The 26097-nt window shown below is 36.6% G+C and overlaps 1 protein-coding gene across 2 annotated transcripts in view; it reads right to left on the minus strand.

Moving 5' to 3' along the window:
• The window catches only part of LOC139687005 (VWFA and cache domain-containing protein 1), a 32893-nt gene extending 18890 nt beyond the window's left edge, over nt 1-14003 (minus strand). The window contains exons 1-13 of one of the 2 annotated variants that reach the window (XM_071584084.1): nt 13575-14003; nt 13404-13466; nt 12793-12941; nt 12601-12704; nt 12151-12286; nt 11906-12012; nt 11259-11432; nt 10973-11185; nt 10655-10882; nt 10419-10568; nt 8408-8601; nt 7899-8094; nt 3780-4023 (exon numbers count right to left, since the gene is read on the minus strand). In XM_071584084.1, the coding sequence (XP_071440185.1) occupies nt 3780-4023; nt 7899-8094; nt 8408-8601; nt 10419-10568; nt 10655-10882; nt 10973-11185; nt 11259-11432; nt 11906-12012; nt 12151-12286; nt 12601-12704; nt 12793-12941; nt 13404-13466; nt 13575-13898 (2282 nt within the window). In that variant the 5' untranslated portion in view covers nt 13899-14003. Of the gene's footprint in view, nt 1-3779; nt 4024-7898; nt 8095-8407; nt 8602-10418; nt 10569-10654; nt 10883-10972; nt 11186-11258; nt 11433-11905; nt 12013-12150; nt 12287-12600; nt 12705-12792; nt 12942-13043; nt 13119-13403; nt 13467-13574 lie in introns of those variants that run through there. The other variant, XM_071584085.1, reaches the window with a different exon arrangement.
• Between the last annotated feature and the right edge of the window lie 12094 nt (nt 14004-26097).

Consider the following 26097-nt stretch of genomic DNA (forward strand, 5'->3'; position numbering starts at 1 on the left):
TGATCATCAAACAATAAGCGATTGTTCACAATGACTAGAGGTTTTGGTGAGTACCTATCAATGCATGCACAAACATATTTCCCAACTTTTGTTGAAGAGTGCTGTTATCTTCATTCTAGTGTTGGAATCTTTTCAGAAAACCCTTGTTGTAAAATGGAAAATTGAATTCCGTACGGTGATTAAACGCTTCTACTTGAAGGGCTTAAGAATGAATGAGATCAAAGCCAAATTGGATGAAGTTCACGGCCCATCTGCCCCTATGTTTCCAACTGATTACAATTGGGTTAATGAGTTAAATGAGGTCAGACATCCCCAAAAGATGAACATAAATTTGAACATTCAGTGAAATTGACTTCCTCCAAAATGATTGACAAATGCAACATTATGGTTATGAGTGATCGATGAAGCTAAGTCCTCAAAATAGTTGAGGCCACAGGCATATCACAGGGTACAGTTTAATTAAAAATAGCAATTTTCCACAAAAATAAAATTTAATGTGACCGATTACTGCGATGTTACTACATCATCATCAGGTGACAGTTAAACCTCAGAGTCCAGTATATATATGATTGAAGGCAAGTAAGGGGAGGGTGGAGGAAAAGAGGGGAAGAGGGGGGAAGGTGGAAGGCAGCATGGGTGACTGTATGTGTGGGGGGGGGGGGGAAGAGGGTTGGAGAAGACAAGGTGCAAAGACCCTAGGAGTCCGGAGAGCGCGTCGTGGCCGAATGGAGGGGGGTGTCTCGTTGAGGGTGTCCCACGGTGCGGCGCAATGCTCTTCGGGCCGCGGAGGAATAGGATGGGATCGGGGGTTTTTCCCCATGGTCGTGGTCTGGGAACAAGGTATCAGTACACAAATAAGCACTGAGTTAAAGGGTAAAGATTGGGATCACTGTATAGTTTTAAGGGGGCGCCCTAGCGAGGTTTAAGGGAAAGGGTGTAGGAGGGAATGTTATCACTAGCACATGCCGATCAACGAGACACCCCCCTCCATTCGGCCACAACGCGCTCTCCGGAATCCTAGGGTCTTTGCACCTTGTCTTCCCCAACCCTCTCTGCCTTCCACCTTCCCCCTCTTTTCCTCCACCCTCCCCTTACTTGCCTTCAATCATATATATACTGGACTCTGAGGTTTAACTGTCACCTGATGATGATGTAGTAACATTGAAACCGGTCGCATTAAATTTTATTTTTGTGGAAAATTGCTAATTTTAATTAATCATGACATTCCACCATATCACGCCTGAAACGTCTCTTTTTACAGGGCACAGTGTTTTCAATTAAGCACAAAGAAATGGGCGAAAGAAATCTCGGCAAGACGGGTGCCACATGTGCTGCTCTTCCAAAGGTCAAATAATAAAAGGAGAGTATTATTAATCCATATTGCACCGGTGGATTTTAGAAATCAAGAAAAACCATCCTCATTAGGATAGAAAAAATTCTCTTTCAACAAGACAATGCACAGATGCACACCCCTCACAGTTTCAATAGCAAAAATTATGGTATTGAAGTACAAATTATTACAAAATCATTGTTTTCACTGTATTTGGCTCCAAGTGGCTTTCTTTACTTCAGAACTTGAAAAAAATCCCTTGGTGGAAAATGATTGTAATGGAACGAGTAGGTCATCGTCAATATACAGGTACATGCCTATCATGGGGACCTTTGGAATTTCAACTTCTCGGACAGCTTAAAGTTAGAGAAATGCTGGGAAAGGTGTATTGGGCTAAAAGGACATAGGTTGAAAAATTAAAGATATTTATTCAAAATTTTCTATTTTTTATTTTCTAATACAAAATTTTTCTATTTTTCCATATGGAATTATTGAAAGACCTACGCATGATTTCAATTTGCTTTGCTTAGTTTCACAGGCAGTTTCTGCAGAGCTACTATTTTATTAAAATGCTCTCTCTGGGTTGAAATGTTACACTTTTAGGAATGAGAGAGGATATGACTGCAGTGAAGGACCTTGGTAGTAGGAACGATTAGATCCCAGTATTTTTCTTTACTTCCAGATGAGGGTCCTGTGTCTTTATCTCCATAAATTTCTATTCCTAACCCATCTATGGGAAATCTAAGCACTACACAGTGTTGTCGGGGCGTGTCACCACACAGTTAACACAAAATGGTTCCGAGGCACACTTGCCATTCTCATGTTTGTCCTGGTAAATTATGGTGGGTCGATTCTAATTAGGAAACTTTAAGTTGGAGATGCCATTTATAAAAATATGAAGCTAACCTCACAAATCAAAGCCTCTCATTGTATGCGAGTAGTAGGGCATCACTTCAGTTCCTTAAATATGGATTGAATATTGAAATTTTCATACTATCATGCTCCATACAGAAGGGATATGCTTGGCAGAAGTGAGCAGAATGGCTTTGCAAGGAGCATGGCACGTAATGTTCAGTAGGAGTAGTTTTAATCCTAGAATCAGGTAATTTAATAAAATAATGGTGGTGTACCCTAGGGGTCTGCATTTTCAGCCAATGATTGAATGAATGAATGAATTTTTCACTTCAACCTCACCGCAAAGCAAATAAAATAGGGATTATTCAATAAATATAATTGTTTACTGACAACATGATGCATACTATACAAGGTGTGTCCAAAAGTAATGCAATTTTTTCGATGCACCTTTTGTCCAAGGTGAATTGGGTGGGGGTGACTCATAAGCTTTTTCAGAGCTGCCAACTCAGTTCCTCAAAATGCAAAAACCAACGTGTACAACATGGTTGGTGGCATGTTGAACATGCAAAAAGCAAAAGCCCCCCAAACTGTTGACTGACGAAGGCAAGAAAAACTGAGTGGCAATCGTCAGTGAACTTTTAGAACATGTGAAAATTGAACCTCTTTTTTTGGACAATGTCATTTCCAGCATAAAACATGGGTATTAGCGTAGGTCCCTGAGATGAGGTGACCAAGTCCCAAATGGCACGCTCCAGATTTCCCTCTCCCCGAGATGCAAGAATAAGTCAAAATTGAAAACCATGCCAGCTATCTTTTTTGATGCCAAGGGTATATTTCACAAAGAATTTGTACCCAAAGGCTCACTTTGCACCAACACTGCTCACAAGGATGTTCTCAAGAGACTTAGAAAAAGGGCCACCCAAACAAGAAAGAAGACAATAGCACCTGGCAGGCAGTTGCACCCAAACAATGCTCCCAGCTGTGTGTTCTACTGACTTCCTGACAAACCAAAACTTGGCAATGACTCCCCCCCAGTCGCCATACAGACCTGACCTGGCTCCGGCAGGTTTATTTCTGTTCCAAAGAATCAAGACGGGCCTAAAAGGAATGTGTTCTGGGATCATCAACGCCATCCACACTGCCGTGACTGACGACTTCCAGAATGCGTCAAGTCCATGGAAGAGTAGCGGGCCAAAATGTGCTGACCCCACAGGGGACTAATTTGAAGAACTTTAAATGTTTGTAATGATAACTTGAATCAAATTTATTTTACATATATGATTGCATTACTTACTGGACACATCTTGCACAATACAATTTAGCAGTCAATTTCATGCCTGCATTATCAAGTAAACCAAATAAATCCAATGCAAAACTGAATCCAGGAAAAAATAGAAATTGATTATTTCATACTGATATTTTAGAAATTAAATATTGCAGTACATTAATTCTTCTAAAAACCTATTTTAAAAGGACGGTAAATTGTCTCGTGGAGTATACACCAAATTTTTTAAATTTTTCTAACAGAGTTACAATCATAATTATTTCTCCAAAACTAGCACAATTATTACTCTAATTATTTTGATTCTCTTACCTCCTCACAATATACTTATTCAGTTTACTTCCATAAAATTGTTTCTTCCAGTGAGGCATGATCTGCATAATGGCTGCCACGTCATTACGAGCTGCAGGTTTTACACCAGGTGTGGCAAGAAATTTGGTAGTATCAGTCAAGTAGGCCATGAAACTTTGTATGTTCAGTTGAGAAAGATCATCCGGAACCAAATATTTAAAGGGGAATTGAAAGCACGATGGAGAAAGGAAAATGACTCCTGTATCTGAAATGTATGAAAATTAAATGACCAGCAATTACATAATTTAAGAAATTTAAATAGTGAAAATAATTTTACCATGCACATAAAATAAATTTGTGCTCGTAATTTAAGTCTCTGCACATTCTGAGCACAGGATTATTAAAAAAAAAGAAAATTGTGTGGCTCAATTGCAAAAAACCATACTGAAATGATGTACAAAGTACAACAGCAACAACTTGGAAGCCAATGAGACGAACCCAGTTTACAAAAATTCCAATTTTCTTCTAAACAATGAACACGCACCAATTAATACTAAAATCTTCATGTGAGGAGCGTTATCATTGGGAAATTAAAATCTTTTAATTGGAAAATAAATTACATATCAAAGAGCACAATTAACATACGTGAATCAAGAAAATACAGCAAACACTTGCTAATCTGGAGTATATGGGGTCAGGGATAGTCCAAAGGCAAAATTCAGAATAACCAGAGTTTTGATGCACATAATGCTGATTTTCTCCTAAATATTTCAAGTAATCATGAAACTAAGGAAAAAAACAATGGTAATGAGCGCTTAATTGCATCATCTCTTTTATAAAATTTATTTTTAAAAAATAATTTTTCCTTTTCTCTATATAAACAGAAGTTGGTTGCTTAAACTGACCATGAAATTGAAACCACGAGATGGTATTTCTGAAACGTCAACAGCTCAACACCAAAAGGGATCAAAGGATAGTTAATTTAATTAATAAGCTAAATACCGCTGAAACTGTGTTATTTATCTAATAAACCAAAGTTCATGGCACATCTACTCCTATGTTTGTGACTGATTACAACGGGGTAAATGAGTTTAATCCAGGTCACACATCCACAAAAAATGAAGATCAATTGGAACATCCAGTGGAATTGACTTACTCTGAAATGATTGACAAAATCCACAATAGGGTTTGGAGTGAGTGATGATCAAAGGTCACAAATTGTTAATGCCAGGGTATCTCACAAGGTACTACAGTGTTTTCAATTTTACATGCAAAATTGGGCATGAAAACAATCTCAACAAGTAAGTATCGCCTCCATTTGCTCTCAGTGGAGAATAAACACAATTCAGAGGTAGGCTAGTGTGGCTCTTTTCCGGTGCAATCCCAATTAGTTTCTGCACTAGTAAATGACTGCAGACAAAACATTGATACACTAATACACTCTATAGACAACGGAACAGTCATAAAAGTGATTTTCTACAGGCAATCCGGCCCTGAAGAAGAAGACCATGAAATTAGGCAAAACAGTGCTGGCTATGGTATTTTGAGATGCACGCGGAATCATTTACATTGATTATTTGCCAAACAGCAAAGGATGCATTTATGCATCCTTACTGCACCAGTTGAGCAAATAAAGAAAAAACATCCTAATTTGGGCAGAAATAATTCTCTTCCATCAAGACAATGCACAGCTGCACACTCCTCACAGTTTTGATGGCACAAATTATGGAATAAAAGTCAACATTCACCATTTTAACCAGGTTTGAATGATAGTGACTTTTTATAATTCAGAAGTTCAAAAAGCCCAGTTAATTTTTATTTGAAAAAATGGCAGGGCGGAAAAGATTCACGCCAAACAAGGAGGTCACCCCCAACATACATGCCTAGTTTTAGGAACTTCGGAAATCCTGCTATTTGTATGGCATAAAGAAGTTGGAGGAAAGCTGGGAAGTCTACTAACCTTGAAGAAGATTACATGATGAAAATAAAAACAATCTACCCAAAATAATTTTTGTATTTTTTCTAAGGAATTATTGAAAGACCCAAGTATAATGTATACAGGTTTCATTGATTTGACCCCAGCACTATTTATGAGACAGCTGTAACAGGCTAAAACCTCTTCAGCTCATCTTAACCTACTTTGATAATGAAAAACTTCACCGAGGCCTTTACATTGGGGCAAAGTCACATAAGCCAAGATCTGAACTATATGGGAAATAAGGAACAAATTTCATACTCATTGTGTATAAACAATCGCAATATTGTGATGGGCTTCAAGGGACCCACAAAAAATGTAAAACGTGCAATTTTCCTGTAACCAGCAAATGGGTGGCATCCAGTGAAACTTAAAATATTTCTGCAACATTATTTTATGATCTCTCACAACAGCAGCACTGGTAATAATATTTATTTTTATAAGAGCTGTGACTGCAGCTCTGGGTCCACCTTCTTTCGCACCATGAGGGCGCGGGTTCAAATCCCGGCGGTGTTGAATATTTTTCAGAGGTATCTCGATCCCTACTTGAGGTGCTTTGTGGGGGGCACTTTGAGTGAGTACGCCGTCCGTCGGATGGGACGTTAAACTGCGGACCCCTTGGCGCCTTTCGTAAAGAGTAGGCTAATGCCGACGCCGGGTTTCTCTCCACCCTTCATCCTTTCCTATCCATCCCCTATGGCGCAAATGACCTTAGCTGTCGGTCGCCTCCCCTCAAAACTACTACCAATTGATTGCCTCACATTTTTAAAAATTTTAAACCACCCTTCATCTATGCCAAACGGTAGAATAGACTCTTAATAAATCTCCTGTAGCATTTCATAGGCCTAAGCTGATGATTTGCTCACACAAAACCAAAATTTCACTGCAACGCTGAGTGAATGAGTGGCAGTCAAATGAAAATTGGTCCGTGCACCAATAAGGACATAACCCAACAGCTGCGCATGCCTGGGAGTGGCCACTATGCAGCTCTCCTACCACAGCCATGGCTAGGTAACAACAGTACTGCCGCCTTTTGCACCGAGTGTGTGCTATTGCAAGTGGCCTATTTTCATTTGACTACAATAACTACCATTGTTTCTACAGGTGAACTAAAAATGTTTCAACACAACAATGGTTACCAATGAAGCAATATGTGATCAAGTAATTGAAACTTCAACTACACATACATTAAGCTAACACAATAACAAAAATAAAAATGCCGTGATCACTCTTTATTGGACGGGCCGTGCTTCATCGTCCAACTGAGGTTGCTCCCTCAAGAAAATCTCCGTAAGGAGAGATCTTTGCACTTGAGTCTTATCGCTTATTGTACCATTGCCACATTTCCCCCTTCTTACTCTCCAGTGGTACACCGCCTGTATTGGTATGAAGGTGGTCTATTGTACAAATGACTGTGCTTCATTTTTATTCCCTCCTTTTTGGTATCCCCAAGAACTTCAACAGTGGGCAAAACTAACTCTTGTTTGGAATTAAGTTTTCGGCTACATGCATATGGGCCAGCACCACCATGCACATCTTTCCGGGAGTTGGGGAGTGGTTGTTTTTTCCTTTTTCCTAACCCTGTAAACACCCTTCCTCCCTCTTACCCTTTTCATCTGGAGCTAGCACCACCTACCACACACCTTTTTGGTGGAATTACTGAGGGGAATCGAAGAAATTCCATTATACCCCTTTTGCCTTACCCTTATTTGCTCAGTAAATGGCTTAAGTAGAAAAAATTGAATTTTATAAAGCAGAAAGAAGACAACAAGATAACTTCCTCAGTCAATTTACTCAGCAACTTGATGAACATTTTGAATGGCATCACAATTTTACTGTTCCAATGTAAAATTGGAGGAAATGTTTGCAAGTCCATTTATCTTAAAGCTTGATATTTCAGTCCATTGGCCTTTTGAATTCTAAAATAACAAGACTTAACTGTGAAGCAAATAAGAACTTATATTTTCTCTCATGATTAAAAAAATTCATATAATTTTTCAGATACATTGTAATTAGTACTGCATATAACAAAGCAACCTAGCAAAAACGACAGCTAAAATATATTAATGTGGTGACGACTTTCTTAACAATATCCAGTAGACTTAAAGGCTTATAAAAAACCTTTGGTATACTTTAAAAATGAACAGCAACAAATACATTCTTACCCAGAGTTGCTAACTGACGAAAATGACGACAGAGTGATATCTTTGTAGAGTCCAGGAGGTCCAAACGGTGATAGACAAAGTCGACAGAACGAGGAAGAGGGATATTCTTAATCTCTCGCAATGGGCCACCATTATGTATGGTTGCTAGAACAACTACATATGGAGCATCCGCCAAATGTTGCCAGGAATAGGTAATCTGAAATTATTGCCCAAAGACCACGTACAATATAAATGTCACTGATACTTGAATGGCAAAACTTAAACAAGTTTCATTTGTACATAAAAAAATTAGCTTTTCTCACAGGCAGAGAAAAGTCAAATCACAACAGGAATGTCTTTATGCACAGGGCACACAGGCCACATTTTGTTACATACAGTTAACGCAGGTCAAACTAATATTTTAATGGATCATGCATCAGTTAAAGCCCATTTGAATATTATAAGGCCCATTATTTTGCTTGAATGACCTTAATATTTTCCATTAATATTTTATGTAGGCCAAAACTTACCTTAGTTTTGCCAAAGTTTGGTACAGGGGCTTTGGTTTTGTATGGCAACTTGGAACTTCCACTGGCATTTGATAATATTAAATCTCTTATCTTGAAAAAATCGACAACGTTTTCGACATTTGTAACATCAGTTAGCATCGGCTGCTCCACTGCCATAATGGGGCGAGGAAATGATGGATGCATGATGGTAAAACCTGTAAAAAAATAAATGTTAAAAACAAACTTTTGAGTTTACCTGAAGTTTCACTAAATTAGATTTTCATTTTACTGCAGAAATAATGGTTTTTGAGTAAGTCTTAACAAACGTTTTGTAATGCGTTGAAAATATTTCCTAAACACAAAAAATGAGCCTTATATAGCCCTAAATATCTTATAATAAGTGAATTAGAACAAGGTAACTTCTGATGCACAAGAATACTTGTTAATACTTTTTTATAGACGTTAATTTATAACAGATTCATCATATATATAATGTATGTATGTATATGTATATATATATATATATATATGTATGTATGTATATATATATATATATATATATATATATATATATATATATGTATATATATATATATATATATGTATGTATATGTATATATATATACATGTATGTATATATATATATATATATATATATATATATATATATATATATATATATATATATATATATATATGTATATGTATATGTATATACATGTATGTATATATATATATATATATATATATACACACACACATATGTGTGTGTGGAATGTGATATGTGATATATATACCAGGAAACAAACAGAAAAAATTAGGATTAAAAAGAAAAACACATAGTCACATAAAGAGCATTGCTGAAATGCACCTTTGACTTCCTTAATTCTTTACCAAAAGGAATAAAATACAAACACAGGGTGGGCAGCTAGTACCATTAAAATAAAGCACCAGTTTGGAAAAAAGGAACAAGCCATGTTTTTTATCTTCTTCCTTTTGCATCTAATTGATTACTGAGCATAACTTACAAAACATTTCACTACCAAAAACCTCTGCATGTACTGTAGAGCAAACAGCCTCCACAAAACATCTTTAATATAATAACATTTCCAATTTTGATTGTATTGGGAAAATTAAATTAAACATCAAAGGTATGTCCTTTACTTGAACTGTAAAGGTAGAATACTGGCAAATAATTATGTATAAACATGGTAAAAATGCTCCAATTCTAATTTGTTCTGCAAACTGATAAATTTCTACAAAAAAACATTTTAAGACAATGAAAAGGGGAAATGAAGAGAATCTGTGCCCATCAGATTATATTTACAATCACATAAAAGTAAAGATTTAGCTAGTAACATTTTTCTTAAAAAAATAGGTGACATAACATGAACGTGCACTGTCAGCCCAGAATAAAATTGACACAGTGCAGTTCATTATGTAAACACACAGAGTAGAGAAGCAAAAAGTATACATGAAGTCAATAACAATTCAGTGACAAAGCACTTGTGGTGATATGCGGTATAAACATCTTGCTCTCATATCAATTTAACTATAACTTTTCCTCTCCTTTCATCAAATAATGATTACTATCACTGCTTGATGTCAAAGGCAAAAGGGGCAAATATATCATGGGCCTCACCCTATAGTATTGGGCACCATGCATCATGAGCTAGCAGTGAAATCTGTTCCTTCATTCACCTCCCAGACAGTAAATACAGAAAAATATCGCCTTAGTATGGCTGACAAGTGTCCAGAGGTACACCTGGATTTGAATTCAGAATCTATTAGTCTGCAGCCAAGTGTTTAACCTCAAAGACTGTATCATCCATTCTCAGTGAACTCCAAGGCATTTTTCCTCTACTGTCAATTTAAGAATTTTCCATTATATAAATTTAATAGGTTTAAATTTTTTTCCAAGTTCTCCCAGTTCCTTCGAGCATTACTCAAGGGCCAGTTTTAGAGAATTCAAGGAATGAAGGGTCAATGGGCATTCATGAGATACTCTGCATTCAGAAATTCAGAAATGTACCTTCTTTATTGATGATAAATGAATATGTGCTGCCATAGTTGTTGAAATATGTGATGTCTTCCATCAGATCGCTCAAATGAAGATCCATTCCCACAACACCAACAACATCACCCAGATGAAAACAGGGCTTAGTCATGCTGATCACTGTTCCTATAAACCAGCACAAAATTGGTGAAATCCTTCAATTACACATTTTCTGTTGGGCTGAAGTATAGAATTATTTCCAAATAACCTACCTTTCCCAACATTATCCCAAAATGGCAATGAAAATAAAGCATCATTTTTTGCAGACATGTTGAAAACTGAATAAAATTTTCCAGTGATTAAACTTAAATGTTTAGTAGAGTTCACAGGCTGAATGATGCCTTTCGGTGCCTTAATTCCATTTGAGATGTTGTATTTCAGAAAATTTTGTTCAGCAATATCTTGCAGAAAATGCTTCTCTAGCATCAGAGGTTTTCCATCTAATGGAAATAATTAATTAGCATTTAAACCATAAAAATGTAAGAGATCTAATTATAACCACATTAATGACAAATAGAATATTTACACACCATCAATGACAGCACAAGTATTGATAACAATGGAAAAGTTAGCATGTAGGTGACCCTCCGCAATTGTTTCCATAACTCCCTTGGCATCTTCCAAAGATGACAAAAGCCCACGAGAAATATAAACAATTAGGGCCTCCGAGATGTCACTACTTTCAGCCATTAGCCTGATCAGTTTGAAAGCGTGCTCAAAACCCAGTGAGTGGTTGGTAGGGGCTGCAAGTAAAATTATATATTTTAAGTTTCATTCTTGTGAGGGTGTAGCTAATGAGCACTTCAACTGCAATACCTTTAGATTTTTTCAGCGAGTCAATGAAACCAGTAAAATGGAATTTTGTTTCATAGGTGGCAAAAGGCATGAACTGCTGGGAACAGTTTTCATTACCAGGGTATGTGACCACATCTGATAATGCAATTAATCCAACCTTGTCATTGTATGATAAAAGGGTAATCAAGTGCTTGCCTGAAAATAAAAATGTAAAATCAATCATTATTATGGCATGATCAAATAAATATGGTGAAAAGGAGATGCTTATAAGACCACGAGAGAGAGCACTGTGGCAGTCTCCAATTTTTAAAATGAAACAAAGCAAGGTACTTAATTTATGCACATGGCCATCCAAAGAATATTCCATCAATTTTGATCATATAACACAGACAAAGAAAAAGCTACTGCTGAGCCAAACTCAATATTAATGAATGTACCTTCATGAGCTAACAATAAATTGATGAACCAGGAGTAGGCACACGTCAGGGTGAGAAAACCTAATGATACACAAGTAATTATTGCACCAGAGAAGTGCCTTGAAAAGGATTAAGCTTTGTTCCCTAGGTGTGAAACTATGAATTATTTTGGGTTACACTGGATGAGACAATGAAAGAGGGTTTGTAGTCTCCCTTTAATTCCCCAATTCACTTCAAAAACAATACACTCACCAACTGCTTTTGCAGTGAAGAGTTGATTCTTGCTTAAGGAGTTGCCATGGTCCACAATTATCACAACAGTTTTACTGTAAGGTTGCACTGTAGCCAGAAACACATCCCTAAATCACATAAAACAGGGCATGAATAATCAAGAGAAGCCAATCATGCACCCATAAATGCAATCTGTCCACAGCTGGAGGAATGCATTGTAAAGCAGTCCATTTCTATACATTTAATAAAAAAGGTTTGATCTTTACCTATGCCTAGTGTCCTCATACTGGCATGATGGGCCACTGTCAAAATGATGTGCAGGATATTCACTACTGATATCTGAAGTCGATATGAAATACTGCCACTTAATGGTGGGATGAGATTTCAAGTTTGATGAGAAGACTGAAATAAACAAGAATCCTTGCAGCAAATGAATGATTATTCCATGGAACAATTACCTTATTGAACAATGGCCAACATATTACACGAGTAGTCTAAAACAAGCATTGCTTTTCACTTACCGTCATCTTGGACAGAAGAAATATAGAGTTCCTTATGCAGGCTAAAATTAAAACTTCAATTCCAAAGTTTTCAAAAGAGTTCCATGAGATACTCAAAACGACTTTCAATGTTCACCTGACTAACTTATTAACTTTCATTCAAACAACATGCATCCATTCTAATAAAATTATTTAGTATGTTTCGATGATACCTACCATCAGTGAGGTTGGGTCCAGGGCTAAATGCATTTTGTCCCAATGCTGGTGTAATATCACAAGTAAAATCTTTTGACACTTTTGCACCAAAATGTTCATTATATCTAAAAAGAGACCAAACGTATATTTTACGAGAAATATATAATATGCTCATACCTCCAATGATTAAAAAACTGTAATTATAAGACATACATAATATTCTTCTCAGGAACATCACAACAAGGGTAAGCTGATGAATATGGCCTATGAGGGTGTCTCCAAAAGAGCTCTTCGATAGCTGCTTTACTCTTGTTAAGGACTGCTATGTACTTCCGCAACTTCATCTGAAGTCTATCGGCCAACTGAGAGTAAAAAAAATTATCACAGCGTACATCAGAATGGTAACGGCAATTTATGGGGTACGAAATTAACTGTAAGTCAAACTCGGATAACTATTTCTTTACGTCAGTCGGCGCATGCTCTCAGGGATCTTTGCCACACTTCATGCAAGGATCAATGGAAGAGATGTCACATTTCCAAGGAATTGGCTCCCTTCATGCAACTCCAAAAATTAGGGTTGGTAATAATTTCAAAGTAAAAGATTGAAGTGGTATGCAATTCTAATAGTACAGCAATACACCAGAGGTAGAACTTGAAATGTGAGAAACACTCCTTAGACATGTTCCCTGGAATTTATTTAATGTTCCATAAAATCAATTCTAAATATGCATGCACATAACACATGGACATGCTCCCACAGTGTATACCGACGTGCTTATACTTGTCGATGTTGTAAGTAACAGTGATAATATGCATATACACACCTCCCAAACTATTTCATGGTCCGATCTATCGACAGGAGAAAATTCCGAAGAATCATACACTTCCTGCAGGAATGAGAAAAACACATGACAATAATAAAAATTACAGCTACGGGACCAACTTGGTAATAAGCCGCGCAGAAAGCAAATTATCATTCATCGTTCATTCATTACCTGCATCTTTGAGACACCCAACTCATCTTTACTAACGACCCGTAACTTTGTGGCAAGAACTGAGGCTATGTCTTGAATGTACAACCCGAGAATGGGTTCCACAGGAACTTCATCGCCGTTCATATTACTTGATGACTCTCTGGGAATATCTAACCTCAACTCATGAATATGTTTAGAACTATTAATATATGACACAAAACCATCATCACTTCGAAATAAACAATAGGAACTCATTATTTTGCAAAATGCGGTCCAAAAAAGGAGGCCCCACAACGCCGGAGGCCATCTCAGAGGTATCCGAAAATTCATCATTTTCGGTACCATAATGCATTTTTCAGTCAAAAACACACGAAAACTTCACAGAAAATTCAAAAAATCATCTAATAGCACTTCCATAAAATGTCGACTTCTTTCTTTGCGTATCCTTTTCATAAAAAAGCATTTCAAATAACGAAAAACACATGACTACTACAACATCAACAAATAATTTCTGTCAGTACAAACATGGGTCTTCTTCCTTCTAATGGGGTGCCACCTACAGGGAAATCGAGGTTAACGCGCGCTTTAACAAATGGCCAACTCTGCATGGATCTGTGCAGTAGTATCATGGGCGAATTGACTTTTTGCGAATACACATTAACGGCGGCAAGAATATCAAAACAAGTATACAGTTGCTGCCTCCGCGGAATTGTATTTACTTACACCTGGTAGAGTTGATAATGTATGTCTGAGGTCTTACACCTGTCACATGGAATCAAAGGACTAATGAAAATTTCATGAAATGCATAACTTTTAATTGTCCCCGGGAATTTTGTTGCGTGGTTATTTCGGGCTGTGGTATTGAACTGCCGGTTGGAATACATGGCAGTGTGTTATTGCTCACTATGAAGTTATGGTTTTCTCTATGATGTAGTAATTACCCAGAGTGTCGTCCCAATCCAAGTCCTTCCTTTTTTCGCCTCCCTGGGGATGCCTAAGTTTGATGTTTCGGGAACAATTGGAAATGTTTGACAGGTATTATCTAGATTTTCTAGCTTGTTTCGATCTAGTTTAGCTGTTTCCTATGCTCAAATCAACCTTTAATTTTCTGAATGAAGACTTCATTAATAATTTGAATGATATATTTCCAATGCTAGATCTGTCAGTTGTGCCGCATGCTCTTCCATCCATTATTCCAAAACTTGCCAAGTTTCATGCTACGTGTAAAATTGGAAAAGATTTCACAGGGTTTCCTAAGCTGAAATGAACCGATGATTTTCCATGTTAAGATTCTGTATTAATTGCCACATTACCTCTCCGATGCTTGATCGGTCAATTCCGTCATGTGCTTTCAGCCTTTATTACTTACTCAAGTTTTCTCGCTCTGGGTCGATACAAAATAGTTTCTTGGTAGTCGTCAATAAGTATTACTGTATACTTTATGGTAGCATTCGAGTCCGGTAAGATCAATCATTAATCCTCCTTTTGACATATGGACACAATCGAACCTTCCTTTGGTGATGACTGAGGCTAATTTTGAACCGATCATCTCCGTAGAAGAAAATTGGTATGTGCTTGAAGGCAGGATGAAATTCTGTAAATCAACACAGAGGACGCTGTAAAACTCTTAACTGTAGCGCTGTAAAAGAGCTGCAATAAATATTTGAACGGGCGAAATCCAAAGTTTATCATTTGAAATATTTGTGGCAGCTTGTTTACTTGCGCATAAGGAATAGAAGGTCGCTTTTCTACAGAAGAGGAGTCCCGTTAAATAACCGTGTCTCAATCTCACATTTTTCAAATTGAGATTAAAGAAAATGTAGATGAATTATTTCCGACTTCAAAACCGATGACTAAATTGCGATTGCTCTATCAATCGAACTTGCACCACATTAACTATAGCATATCCCATACATGCCATGTCCTTACTCTGGAATAGGATAATTACATAATATTTCCAACATATTCACTTTTTAATTGTGTAAATATGATAAATGGCAAAGATAATGTTCTCCCTTTTGTTAAAGTAAATTGTTGTTTATTAATTATTTCACATGAGTCATACATCATGTATAAGATAGGGATGTGTACTTCTGTGGTGTCTGGGAACATACGGACCGGATTTAAGCAGGAATTGGCCGGTTGCATCCAGTTAGACAAGACAGTGTGAAAAAGTTGGATTTAAGCTTGTTTCATCCAGTTGGGTACAAAATTTCAGAATTGTTGGAAGAAGTTGTTTTTTAACAAGGTCAATACGCTGTTTCCGCTATTTCTTGTAAATGTCTCCCTTGTCTTTCCCTTCCCCCCCCTCCGCCCCCCCTTGTTTCCTACCACGTTCTCTCCACCCCTTCCGGAATGTATATAAGTTTGAACACAGCTTCAGTTGGTTAACTGATGATGATGTAATACATCGAAACCCACTCGTAAAATTAAAATTTTATCAAGTGGAAAAGTGCTTCAATCAGTTATTCATTATTTGGTAACAAATTAGTTCGTAGAAAGAGTCATGGTCCGTAACAATGCCTTGCATAAAGATAAACATGGTCATAAAAATATTTACCGATACTGGATACATTGGAATCAATCTCATGCACTTAAGACTTAGAGCAGATTTTAGTCAATTCCTTATAATTGCATGCAGAGCTTATTTATTTGCTTTGCAGCAAAGAAAATTACATTTAAGAAAGTAGAACAGAAATTTTGAAATATAGGTAGATAAATATCAGCCTCATTCATCCTAACAAGGGTCAATAATATTATAGGTGAATTTGTCACTTCAGTATAAATAATGCAAAAAATGACGTTTTTCAAGCCAAATGGTAATTGATTACTGATATCAAATGCTTCAATATTCTTCTTTGGAACACCAAAACTGTGCAATGGTAATATTTTTTAAAGATTTTCTTAGGCTGCATAACAATGTAACAATTTCAATAAAAATGAGAACGAGAGTTCAGAAAATCTTGTATTGACATTGAGGAGGTTTGGACAGATGGTGATATGTAGGGAATTGATAACATATTCTCTTTTGTGGAGCAAAATATTTATTGCTTCAGTTTTAACTAGAATTCTAATGTTCTCATTACTGCATTAATATTGAGTCCTCTCGCCCGTTTCTAAACCAAATTGATCTATCCCTGGCTACTTCTTTGTCATATCTGGCTTGATATGATTTTCAATATTACCTTTGTTGTGAGTGAAATTTAACTTTCTTTCGTAGAGCCATTAACTATGCTTGCCTTACATTTTTTGGAATTAACATCAAAGTTGATCGAATTTTTTTGTCCCTGGTTTAACTTCATGGAATTTACATTACATTTCAAAATGAAATTATTGAATTTGTAATTCCAAAAAATTGATACAATTAAGCCACATTCCTTTCATTTGTAAAATTTGCATTTTAATCAAGAATCTTTCTTACATTTGCTCCTAAATTATATTAGTAGTTTTATTTTACTTATTTATTTATTTTATTTATTCAGTATAAGTCCGAAAACAGCGCATTCTGGCCTTTACATCGAACTATTAACAACGATAACAATGATCACATTTACAAACACCCAAGCCCTAGGTGGAGGGAAACTCACCCAGGCGGGAATCGAACCCGCGACCCTTGGAATGGCAGACGAGGACGTTACCCCGCCGCCACCGGGGTCGGCAAGGTAGGTAGGTAGTTTTTGTTTTGTAGGTAATCTTCCGGTTACTTCCGCGTCATTGTCATGTAAAATTGGAAACAGTTTCCAATTTTACATGACAATGACGCGACCTCATCCTTACTACCCCAATGCCTATCTATCACATACAGACGACCCGCCAATCTCAAAAACCTTCTGAGATCCACCAACCCTTTGGCGCCCCCCCGTGACAAATTTCCCAATATTTCCCCAACTTGCAACCGCCCCCGATGTAAAACCTGTCCTCTTATTATGCCTACTCCCCTCTCCCTACATCCCCTCATAGCCCCCCCACCTCGTTCCAACGCTAATTGCCTCTCAAAAAATATTATTTATCTTTTATCATGCAAACATTGCACTTCCTTCTACATAGGTGAATGCATTACCCCCTTATCCATCCGAATGAATAATCACCGGTACTCCTGTAATTCTGCCTCACTCTCTTCTCTTCCTATCCCTTCACACGCCAATTCCCACAACCATTCATTCGACCAGTGTTTTTCCCTCAGCATCCTAGAATCCCTACCTGATTCAGCTACCAACATAGAGGTGAGAACTCGTGAATCCGCCTACATACTATCCTTCCGTTCCTTTAAAATTCCCACCCTTAACCGCCATATTTAATTTCCCTCCCAGCATTCCCTCCACACCTCCCCTCCACACCTCCCCTCCACGCCCATAACTCTTTCCCCTCTCCTGATCCATAGCATATTTTCAGTCTCTCTTGAAGAAGGCCCCTGAGAGGGCCGAAAGCTCGAACAATTTACCGTGTAAGTGTTCTTTTATATGTGTCTATTCTTTTCTATTTGTGTTATGTTGTGTCAGCCCATTATATATATATATATATATATATATATATATATAGCCCTCCCCGGACTACAACCTTGACGTGGTGGAAGGGCTTGTGCATTCCAATGACCCCTAAAGCTGTGCTGGTGGGAGTAATAAAAATTGGTAGGGTCACCCATGCCAGATAGGTCGAAGGTTAGGAGCCAGACGAAACGTAGTCCACGCAGCGTCTGTTCCTCAGTGAGGTGGCTGCAATGGCATCTGACCCCATTGGGGCGGCCAGTAAGTGTCATTGATGGTGCCAGTGTGATGGTGTCACGTTAAAAACACTTTTGAGGAAGGCAACGGGAAACCACCTCAATTATCATTCCCAAGAAAAAATATGATGGACTATAGAGATATTTTGAGTCCTGGCAACTACGGGGCTCGGCCCAATTGGCTGTGTTGTGCCCGGCAGCGGGGGAGGCAAGGCTTCCGCGGTCGTCATCCCACGAAACCCTTGCAAGGGAAAACCAGCAGCAGCAGGACGGAAGACGAAGGCGAAGAAGACCACATTAGTTAGAATAGGAACGTGGAATGTCAGGACAATGATGAGGACAGGGAAATTGGACAATGTTAAGCGAGAGATGGAAAGGGGAAATATAGATATTTTAGGTCTATGCGAGGTGAGATGGAAAGATAGCGGGGATTACTGGAGTGATAAGTATAGACTAATATACAGCGGTGGGGACGAGAGCCAACGAGGGGTTGCCATAGTATTAAATGAAGAGGTAGGAAGAAGCGTAGTCAACATAGAGCAGGTAACAGATAGAATACTACTAGTAGTGATAAAAGCAGAACCGACGAACTTAGTTATTATTCAGGTATACATGCCACCGAGCAACCATAAGGAAGAAGAGGTCGATAGGATGTACGATAAGTTAGAGGACATAATCACGTGTGTTCCTGCAGGGAAACATTTGATAGTGATGGGGGATTGGAATGCAACGGTAGGCGAAGGAAGAGAGGGTAACGAGGTCGGGGAGTACGGTTTAGGCGCGAGGAATGACTGCGGGGAGGCCACAATTTAGTTGTTATGAAATGTAGCGTACGTTTCAAAAAGATAAGGCAGGAGCGGCTAGTTAGAAAATAGAATGTAGAAGCATTAAATGGGTTGAAAAGGAAGGAATACAAACAGGCGGTAGAGAAAATCATGGAGGATGGCAAAGGGCTTAGTACTATCGAAGAAAAATGGGAAATGATCAAGAAAGGGTTGTCTAAAGCCGCAAAAGACACTATTGGAACCGTTAACGCTAAAAGGACTAGGAAACGATGCATCACGGATGAGATAATTACAAAGATGGATGAGCAGCAAAAATGGAAGAATATAAATACAGAATTAGGCAAAATGAAGTACAAAGAATTGAACAATAAATTGAGGCGGGCAACAAATAAAGCAAAAGAAGCATGGTGGAAGACTCAGTGAGAGGATATGGAAAGTCTGCAGAGGAAGGGTGAAATCGGTGCGCTGTACAGCAAAGTTAAATTGTTATCTGGAAGTAAGAAAGGGAGAGCTATGCTAACAGTTAGAGATAAGGCAGGTAAGGTAATAGTTGACGCAGGAATGATCCAAGAGAGATGGAAGGAGTATATAGAAGAACTGTATAGTGAAGAACTCAGACCAACAAAGTTAGACATTGAAAAAGAAAATGACGTAGAGGAGGACAGCTTAGGTCCAGGCATACTAACAATGAGATAGAAAGGGCATTTAGGGAGATGAAACTAAATAAGGCCGTGGGGGTAGATAACATTCCCGTGGAACTTTTAAAATGCTTAGGAAAATGTGGGAGGAAGAGGCTATATGGGCTGATCCGTAGTATTTATGAAGAGGGAATCTGGCCGGAAGACTTTGTGAGATCAGTTTTAGTTCCTATTCCGAAAAAGGTAAAGGCCACGTCATGTGAGGACTATACCTGTAGGACAATTAGTTTGATATCCCACGCAGCTAAAGTTGTTCTCAGGATCATAAACAAAAGGATAGAGAGTAGGGCAAATGATTACTTAGGGGATGATCAGTTTGGGTTTAGGAAGGGGAGAGGTACGCGTGATGCCATTACAATAATGAGATTAATAATCGAGAGGAATATAGAACACAACCAGGAGGTATTTGCCTGTTTCGTAGATTTTGAAAGAGTGTTTGATAGAGGGAATTGAGAAAAACTAATGAGTATTTTGCAGAAAATAGGAATTGATTGAAGGGAAAGGAGGCTAATTCGCAACCTGTACATGTCTCAGACTGCTCAGGTGCGAGTGGGGAACGGGGAGTCCGGTTGGGCAGTGTTAGGAAGAGGTGTAAGGCAGGGATGCCCATTATCACCGTTGCTGTTCAACCTGTATGCAGAGGTAATGATCAAAGAGGCAAGGGAAGAACTCGAGGGAGGAATGAAAGTGGGCGGGGAATTCGTAAAATCAGTTACGTTTGCTGATGATCAACCTTTAGTTTGCCAGTCAGCCAAGGGGTTGCAAGCATTGCTGAGTGACCTGGAAATTCATTGCGACAGGTATGGGATGAGAATCAATATTAATAAAACAAAGGTTATGCGATTTTCCAGAAAGAAAAAGGCTAAGCTTAACATTAAAGAAGGAGGGCAAAAACTAGAGCAGGTAGAACAGTTTACGTATCTCGGTAGTGTTTTGGACCAACACGGTCAAAGTAGTAGGGACGTAAGGAGAAGAATTGCGCTAGGCAAAGAGGCTTTTACAAGGAGGAGGGAGTTGATGAGAGGGACTTTGAGTAAGGATGTTAAGAAAAGACTCGTAAAAACTTTGATATGGAGCGTAGCTATGTACGGTGCGGAAACGTGGTCATTGAAGCAGGAGGATAGACGTAGATTGGAGGCTTTTGAAATGTGGGTGTGGAGAAGAATGGAGAAGGTGAAATGGACAGAGAAGAAAACAAATGAGGAAGTACTTGGTATGGTGGGCAAAGAGAGGGGTTTGTTGGGAGAAATCCTATGGAGGCAGGAAAAGTGGGTGAAGGGGGTGTTGACCGGCAGTGGGATGTTAAAGACTGTGATAGAGGGGAGAATGTTGGGCAAAAGAGAAAAGGGAAGGAACAGGATAGGGATGTTGGATGGGATGAAGGGAGGAAGAAAGTACTCAGAGATGAAGAGGGACCTGATATAGAGTAGGATGATGGATTTTGTGTTTTATTAGGAGTAATTAAATGTTTTTTTGGTAGTTGTGTCCATCCAAAAACCTACCTTAAATGGTAGATTACCTTAAAAAAAAAAAAATATATATATATATATATATATATATATATATATATATATATATATATATATATATATATATATATATATATATATATATATATATATATATAGTTTTTTTTCATGCTTCTAGCATGCAACATTTTTAATTGAATTAAATTATTATGCATGGCATATTAATGCTGAAGAAATGTGGTAGAAGCTACTTTATTCTCGGTTTTCATGTACTGATACATGATACTGAGTATTTCTTTCATACCATTTTGATATGCCATACCCATATTCATGGGATAAAATGAAATAAATTTGAGAAAAGAAGTTGTTCAAAATATATCATGTAAAATATGTTTCCTCTCTTTCACTCCTCTTTGTACTTTGGAAATTTATTCTGCATTTCACATCAATGAAATTATGGTCTTGATCTGCATCTACTTCCTTCCTGGAAAGTGATAAAAGTTGATCATACTTTTTTTAAATCTATATGTAATGTAATTGTTGCCCACTGGTTTTCTCTAGCATTTTTGATGAGGTTTAAAGCTAATGATGGTAAATGAATCATTAGATAATAATTATTAAACTTTCTCATCCAAAATTTAAGCTTTCTCTCCGTGAAAACTAATAATTCTATGATGCAAATAGTAGCATGTCCACTTTTGACTACTATTCCAATTCAATCTACCATCATTATTATTTCCTGCATTTTCTTAGTAATAGTAATAATATATATTTTTCTTAATCTGAAAAGCAGACTAAACAGCTGAATAAAATGCTTTTGATATTTTTGAAAATTAAGTCAGCCATAATCCTGAAAAGTTGTTTAGTAAGGCTCCTTCCCTAAAATTGACCTCAACAGTGAGTGGTAATCCTACTCAGAAAAGAATACTAAAAATAACTCAAGAATAGAACTCACCACAATAAATGTAACTACACTAAAGTATCATCATAGATAGTCCAATAAATATATTGAATCAAAAAAACAAAGAGAACTCATCTAACTGCAAAGTTTTAAAATGAGGCCATCCTAAGTTACTCCACAGTCCAAAGAAACATGCAGGAACCAACTACATACAACTATTGTTCAGGATAAGTTTACCACAATGCTAACTGTGAAGGTTGTTTGTCCCTCCTCATCATTTTTTCTAATCGGTCATTCAAACTGTCTCCTTACTAATCCTGGTGACATAAATTACATAAATATGAGGGGGATTGGGTGTTGCGGTGGCTAATAAAACCCAGGACCACTGGCTTTCCACCCAGAGGTCCTGGGTTTAAATCTTGGGGATGGCAGATTTTTTTCAGTGGTATCTTGATCACTCTTTGAGGTACTTTGTGGAGAGAACTTTGAGTGAATATGCTGTCAGTTGGGTTGGACGTTAAACTGTGGACCCCTTGGTGCCTTTTGTTTAGAATAGGCTAATGCTGATGCCCGGCTTCTCTCCACCCTTCCTCCATTCCCATTCATCCCTAATCGCACAAATGACATCAGCTGTTAGTTGCCTCCCCTAAATCGGCAATTACTACTTTTGGGCTTAGACAACTTAAAGGCAGTTTCTAATTAGTTTGCCTGTACACATTAATTCCAACAAATCCTACCTGAACTATACTTGCCACCTACTCAAGAAAAGAATCCACCTCACTTTTCCAACTGCCAGACCCTCCCACTGTCCCTCCTCAGACACCCTCACCAACACCTCAGAAGGTATACCCTCCTTTTTTGGAATAAGTTATTTTTAAAATTAATGATATATTATTTTAATGATCTGAAAATTTTCCTATTCAATGTTATGAGGAGAATGCATACATAGCTTTCCACCCAGAGAAAAATTCTAATGAAACTATTCTTGAATTATGATTAACCTCAGTTTCCCTTAATTAACTTTTGGTTATTTACTAGTGTCAATTATCCTTTGCTATGTAACAAGGACAGCTTTTTCATTCCGTGGCCTATTATGCTGGGAAAATCTGGTAATTCAAAAAACTGTGGGATATGCAATAATAGTTACTTTTAATAGAGAAATCCACTTATGAGCTCAATAATTGTATTACACACCATGGTAAAAAATAGTGGATGATATGAACAAAGTTCATGTGTAGTGATATGATTGTCTAGAATTAAATCTTATTAATCAGTCCATTATTAGTGATTTTTGACTGTGTGAAATCATTGAGTCATTTTTAAGGCTCATATGTTAATTACGAAATGAAAATAATAAATAAAGGGAGCAATTGGATGATACACTCTCTTCTTATTTGGAAGAGAATTCTAGTTCTACTCTCCAGCTGACATATCTCAACTGCATTAACAATTTAGCTCTTTGATTCCATCATTAACTAACAACAGCCATAAAACCTAAGTTTGATTAGACAGAACTCTATTGCCATTCAGCAATAATCTGCATGTGTCTGTCTGTCCTCTCTCGCAAATTATTCTCTTTCACATCTTTCAATACTTACCTCTTTCAATTATTGCATCCAGGGCCTTCCACTATGCTCTTCTCCTTGTTTATATGTTTTTGAATTGTGGATAGAAAAAGAAGTTTAGATTGGTGTGCACATTGATGTCACAGTTGGTGTGCAGATTGAAACCTTTAATTAAGCTTCTATTTTTGATGACTTTCTTGTGATCCGTGACCCAAATAAAAATGAAAAGGATAGCATGTTTCTAATAATATAATGCAGGCCATAAAATTCATCACAAAGATTTATTTTTCAGTTTATTTCTACCTAAATAAAAAATTATAAAGTCCAAAGTCATGCAAGCCACATTCATTTAGATCAAACCTCATCACTTGGAACTTTACACTCAGTATCCAATATTATGCTTTCATCCTATCAGCTGAAGTTACATACAATTTATAGAAACCATATATTACATAAACATACTTATAAAATGTCCTAAGTGTCAAGTCCTCCTGGAAAATGGCTGCTCTAATAAAAGACACAGCTGATCTAAATTATTCATCTCAATCAATGGAGAAATATCTCATTTAAATGAACATAATCAATGTATTAATTTAATCAATTAAAGTATATATTCAACTTCTATATACTTGGCAAAAATATCAATAGATTGTGCAATTTCTACACCACTTATTGCAATTATCTTTGTACTCGATTGTCCTACATATACATACACTTCACAGAAAAGTACTATATTCCACACAATATTAAAAACTACAGAGTAAGAAATGGAAATCTAACAGGCAATTTTGAAGTTAAATCAGTTTAATTTTGGAATGGACATTAAACGAAGTAAAATAAATAAATATTTCTTTATTTCTTACTTTAAAAAAATATTTCATATTGATATAAGCAATTTGGCAAGCAATGCATCGATAAATATTAGCATATGTTGAAATGATGATAGTATTACATCGGTATCTAAAAGCTTTTAGTGAATATAGAAAATATTAACAAACTTATATATTACAAATGTGAAATGAAAATCAATGGTAACTTACTTGAAGCCATGAAATTATAGAGAAATATCAGTTGGGAGAATATGAATGAGATTTATCTCCAATTATATCATTTGATAAGGACTAGTTTAATTGAATTAAATATCATTTCTTTAATTGAAATGTACTGAAAAGTATTTTATGTATGCCTTTCCAAGAACATGTTTAATTGTAATTTATTGACAAGGTTACTTCAGATTGCTTCTGATAAAATTTTTACTGAAAGCAGTCCACTTAGCATACAATAATAAGAGAATATTCAGCTGATGCAGATACATGCAATACATTAATTAATTTTTTTGGATCCACCTAATAAATTTTATCTGAATTTAATGAATAAGCATTTTTTCCAGCAGTTTGCAAGTTGACAATAATTCAGCATAAGGATCATACTTCTGTAAAGTTAATATATATTCAAACAGGTATTACAATATTTATTCACGTAGTTCACCCCACCCTATGGTTTAAAAAATGTGAATTTAAAGAATAATATATGAAATGTAATATCATTTAGAAAAACATGAAATACAATTTGGCAAGCATAAGTACAGGCATTTCTCAGGTAACACTCTTTATGCGGTCCTACCAATTTTTTTATACTTATAAAATTTAGCACTAGTAGATACAGACAGAAACACATAAAAAAGAAAAGAAACTCACTAAGTTTTATTCAAAACATAGTGAGTTTCTTTTCTATTTTGTGTGTTCCTGTGTTTTTGTCTCTGCCCACTAGTGCTAAATTTTATGTATTATTATTCACGTCTGTGAGACTTCAAAAAAAGTGTTATATATATATATATATATACATATATATAATATATATATATGTGTATATATTATATATATATATATATATATGTATATATATATATGTGTGTGTGTGTGTGTATATATTATATATATATATGTGTATATATATTATATATATATTATAAATATATATGTGTGTATATATATATATATATATATATATATATATATATATATATATATATACACACACATATATATAGGTATGTCAAGAGACCTTTACAAATCCTTCAATTTCTCACTATAGCATTTCCTACTTTAAAACCAGGAACCAGGTCAATTGATAGCATTGTGTCATCAATTATTTATAGTTAGCGTACAAATAATAATATAGCCTGAGATCAATGTAGCTCAGAGCTCATCAATGTTGTCAGCATTAAAAGCCTTTTGCAAAAATGATAATAATTGCATTCATCAATTTCTATTCTATGAAGCACCTTGTGAATATGTCTTTACAAACGAGAATTTCATCGGTTCTAGAGGAATATGCCACAGGAGCAGTTGGTCCCAGGAGCAGACTTCATAGATCTTCCATGATGGGAAAGCAAAATATTATCCT

This window comes from Hetaerina americana, unplaced genomic scaffold (genome assembly GCF_022747635.1).
Source record: "Hetaerina americana unplaced genomic scaffold, ioHetAmer1.1.p SCAF_16, whole genome shotgun sequence".
Taxonomy (NCBI): domain Eukaryota; kingdom Metazoa; phylum Arthropoda; class Insecta; order Odonata; family Calopterygidae; genus Hetaerina; species Hetaerina americana.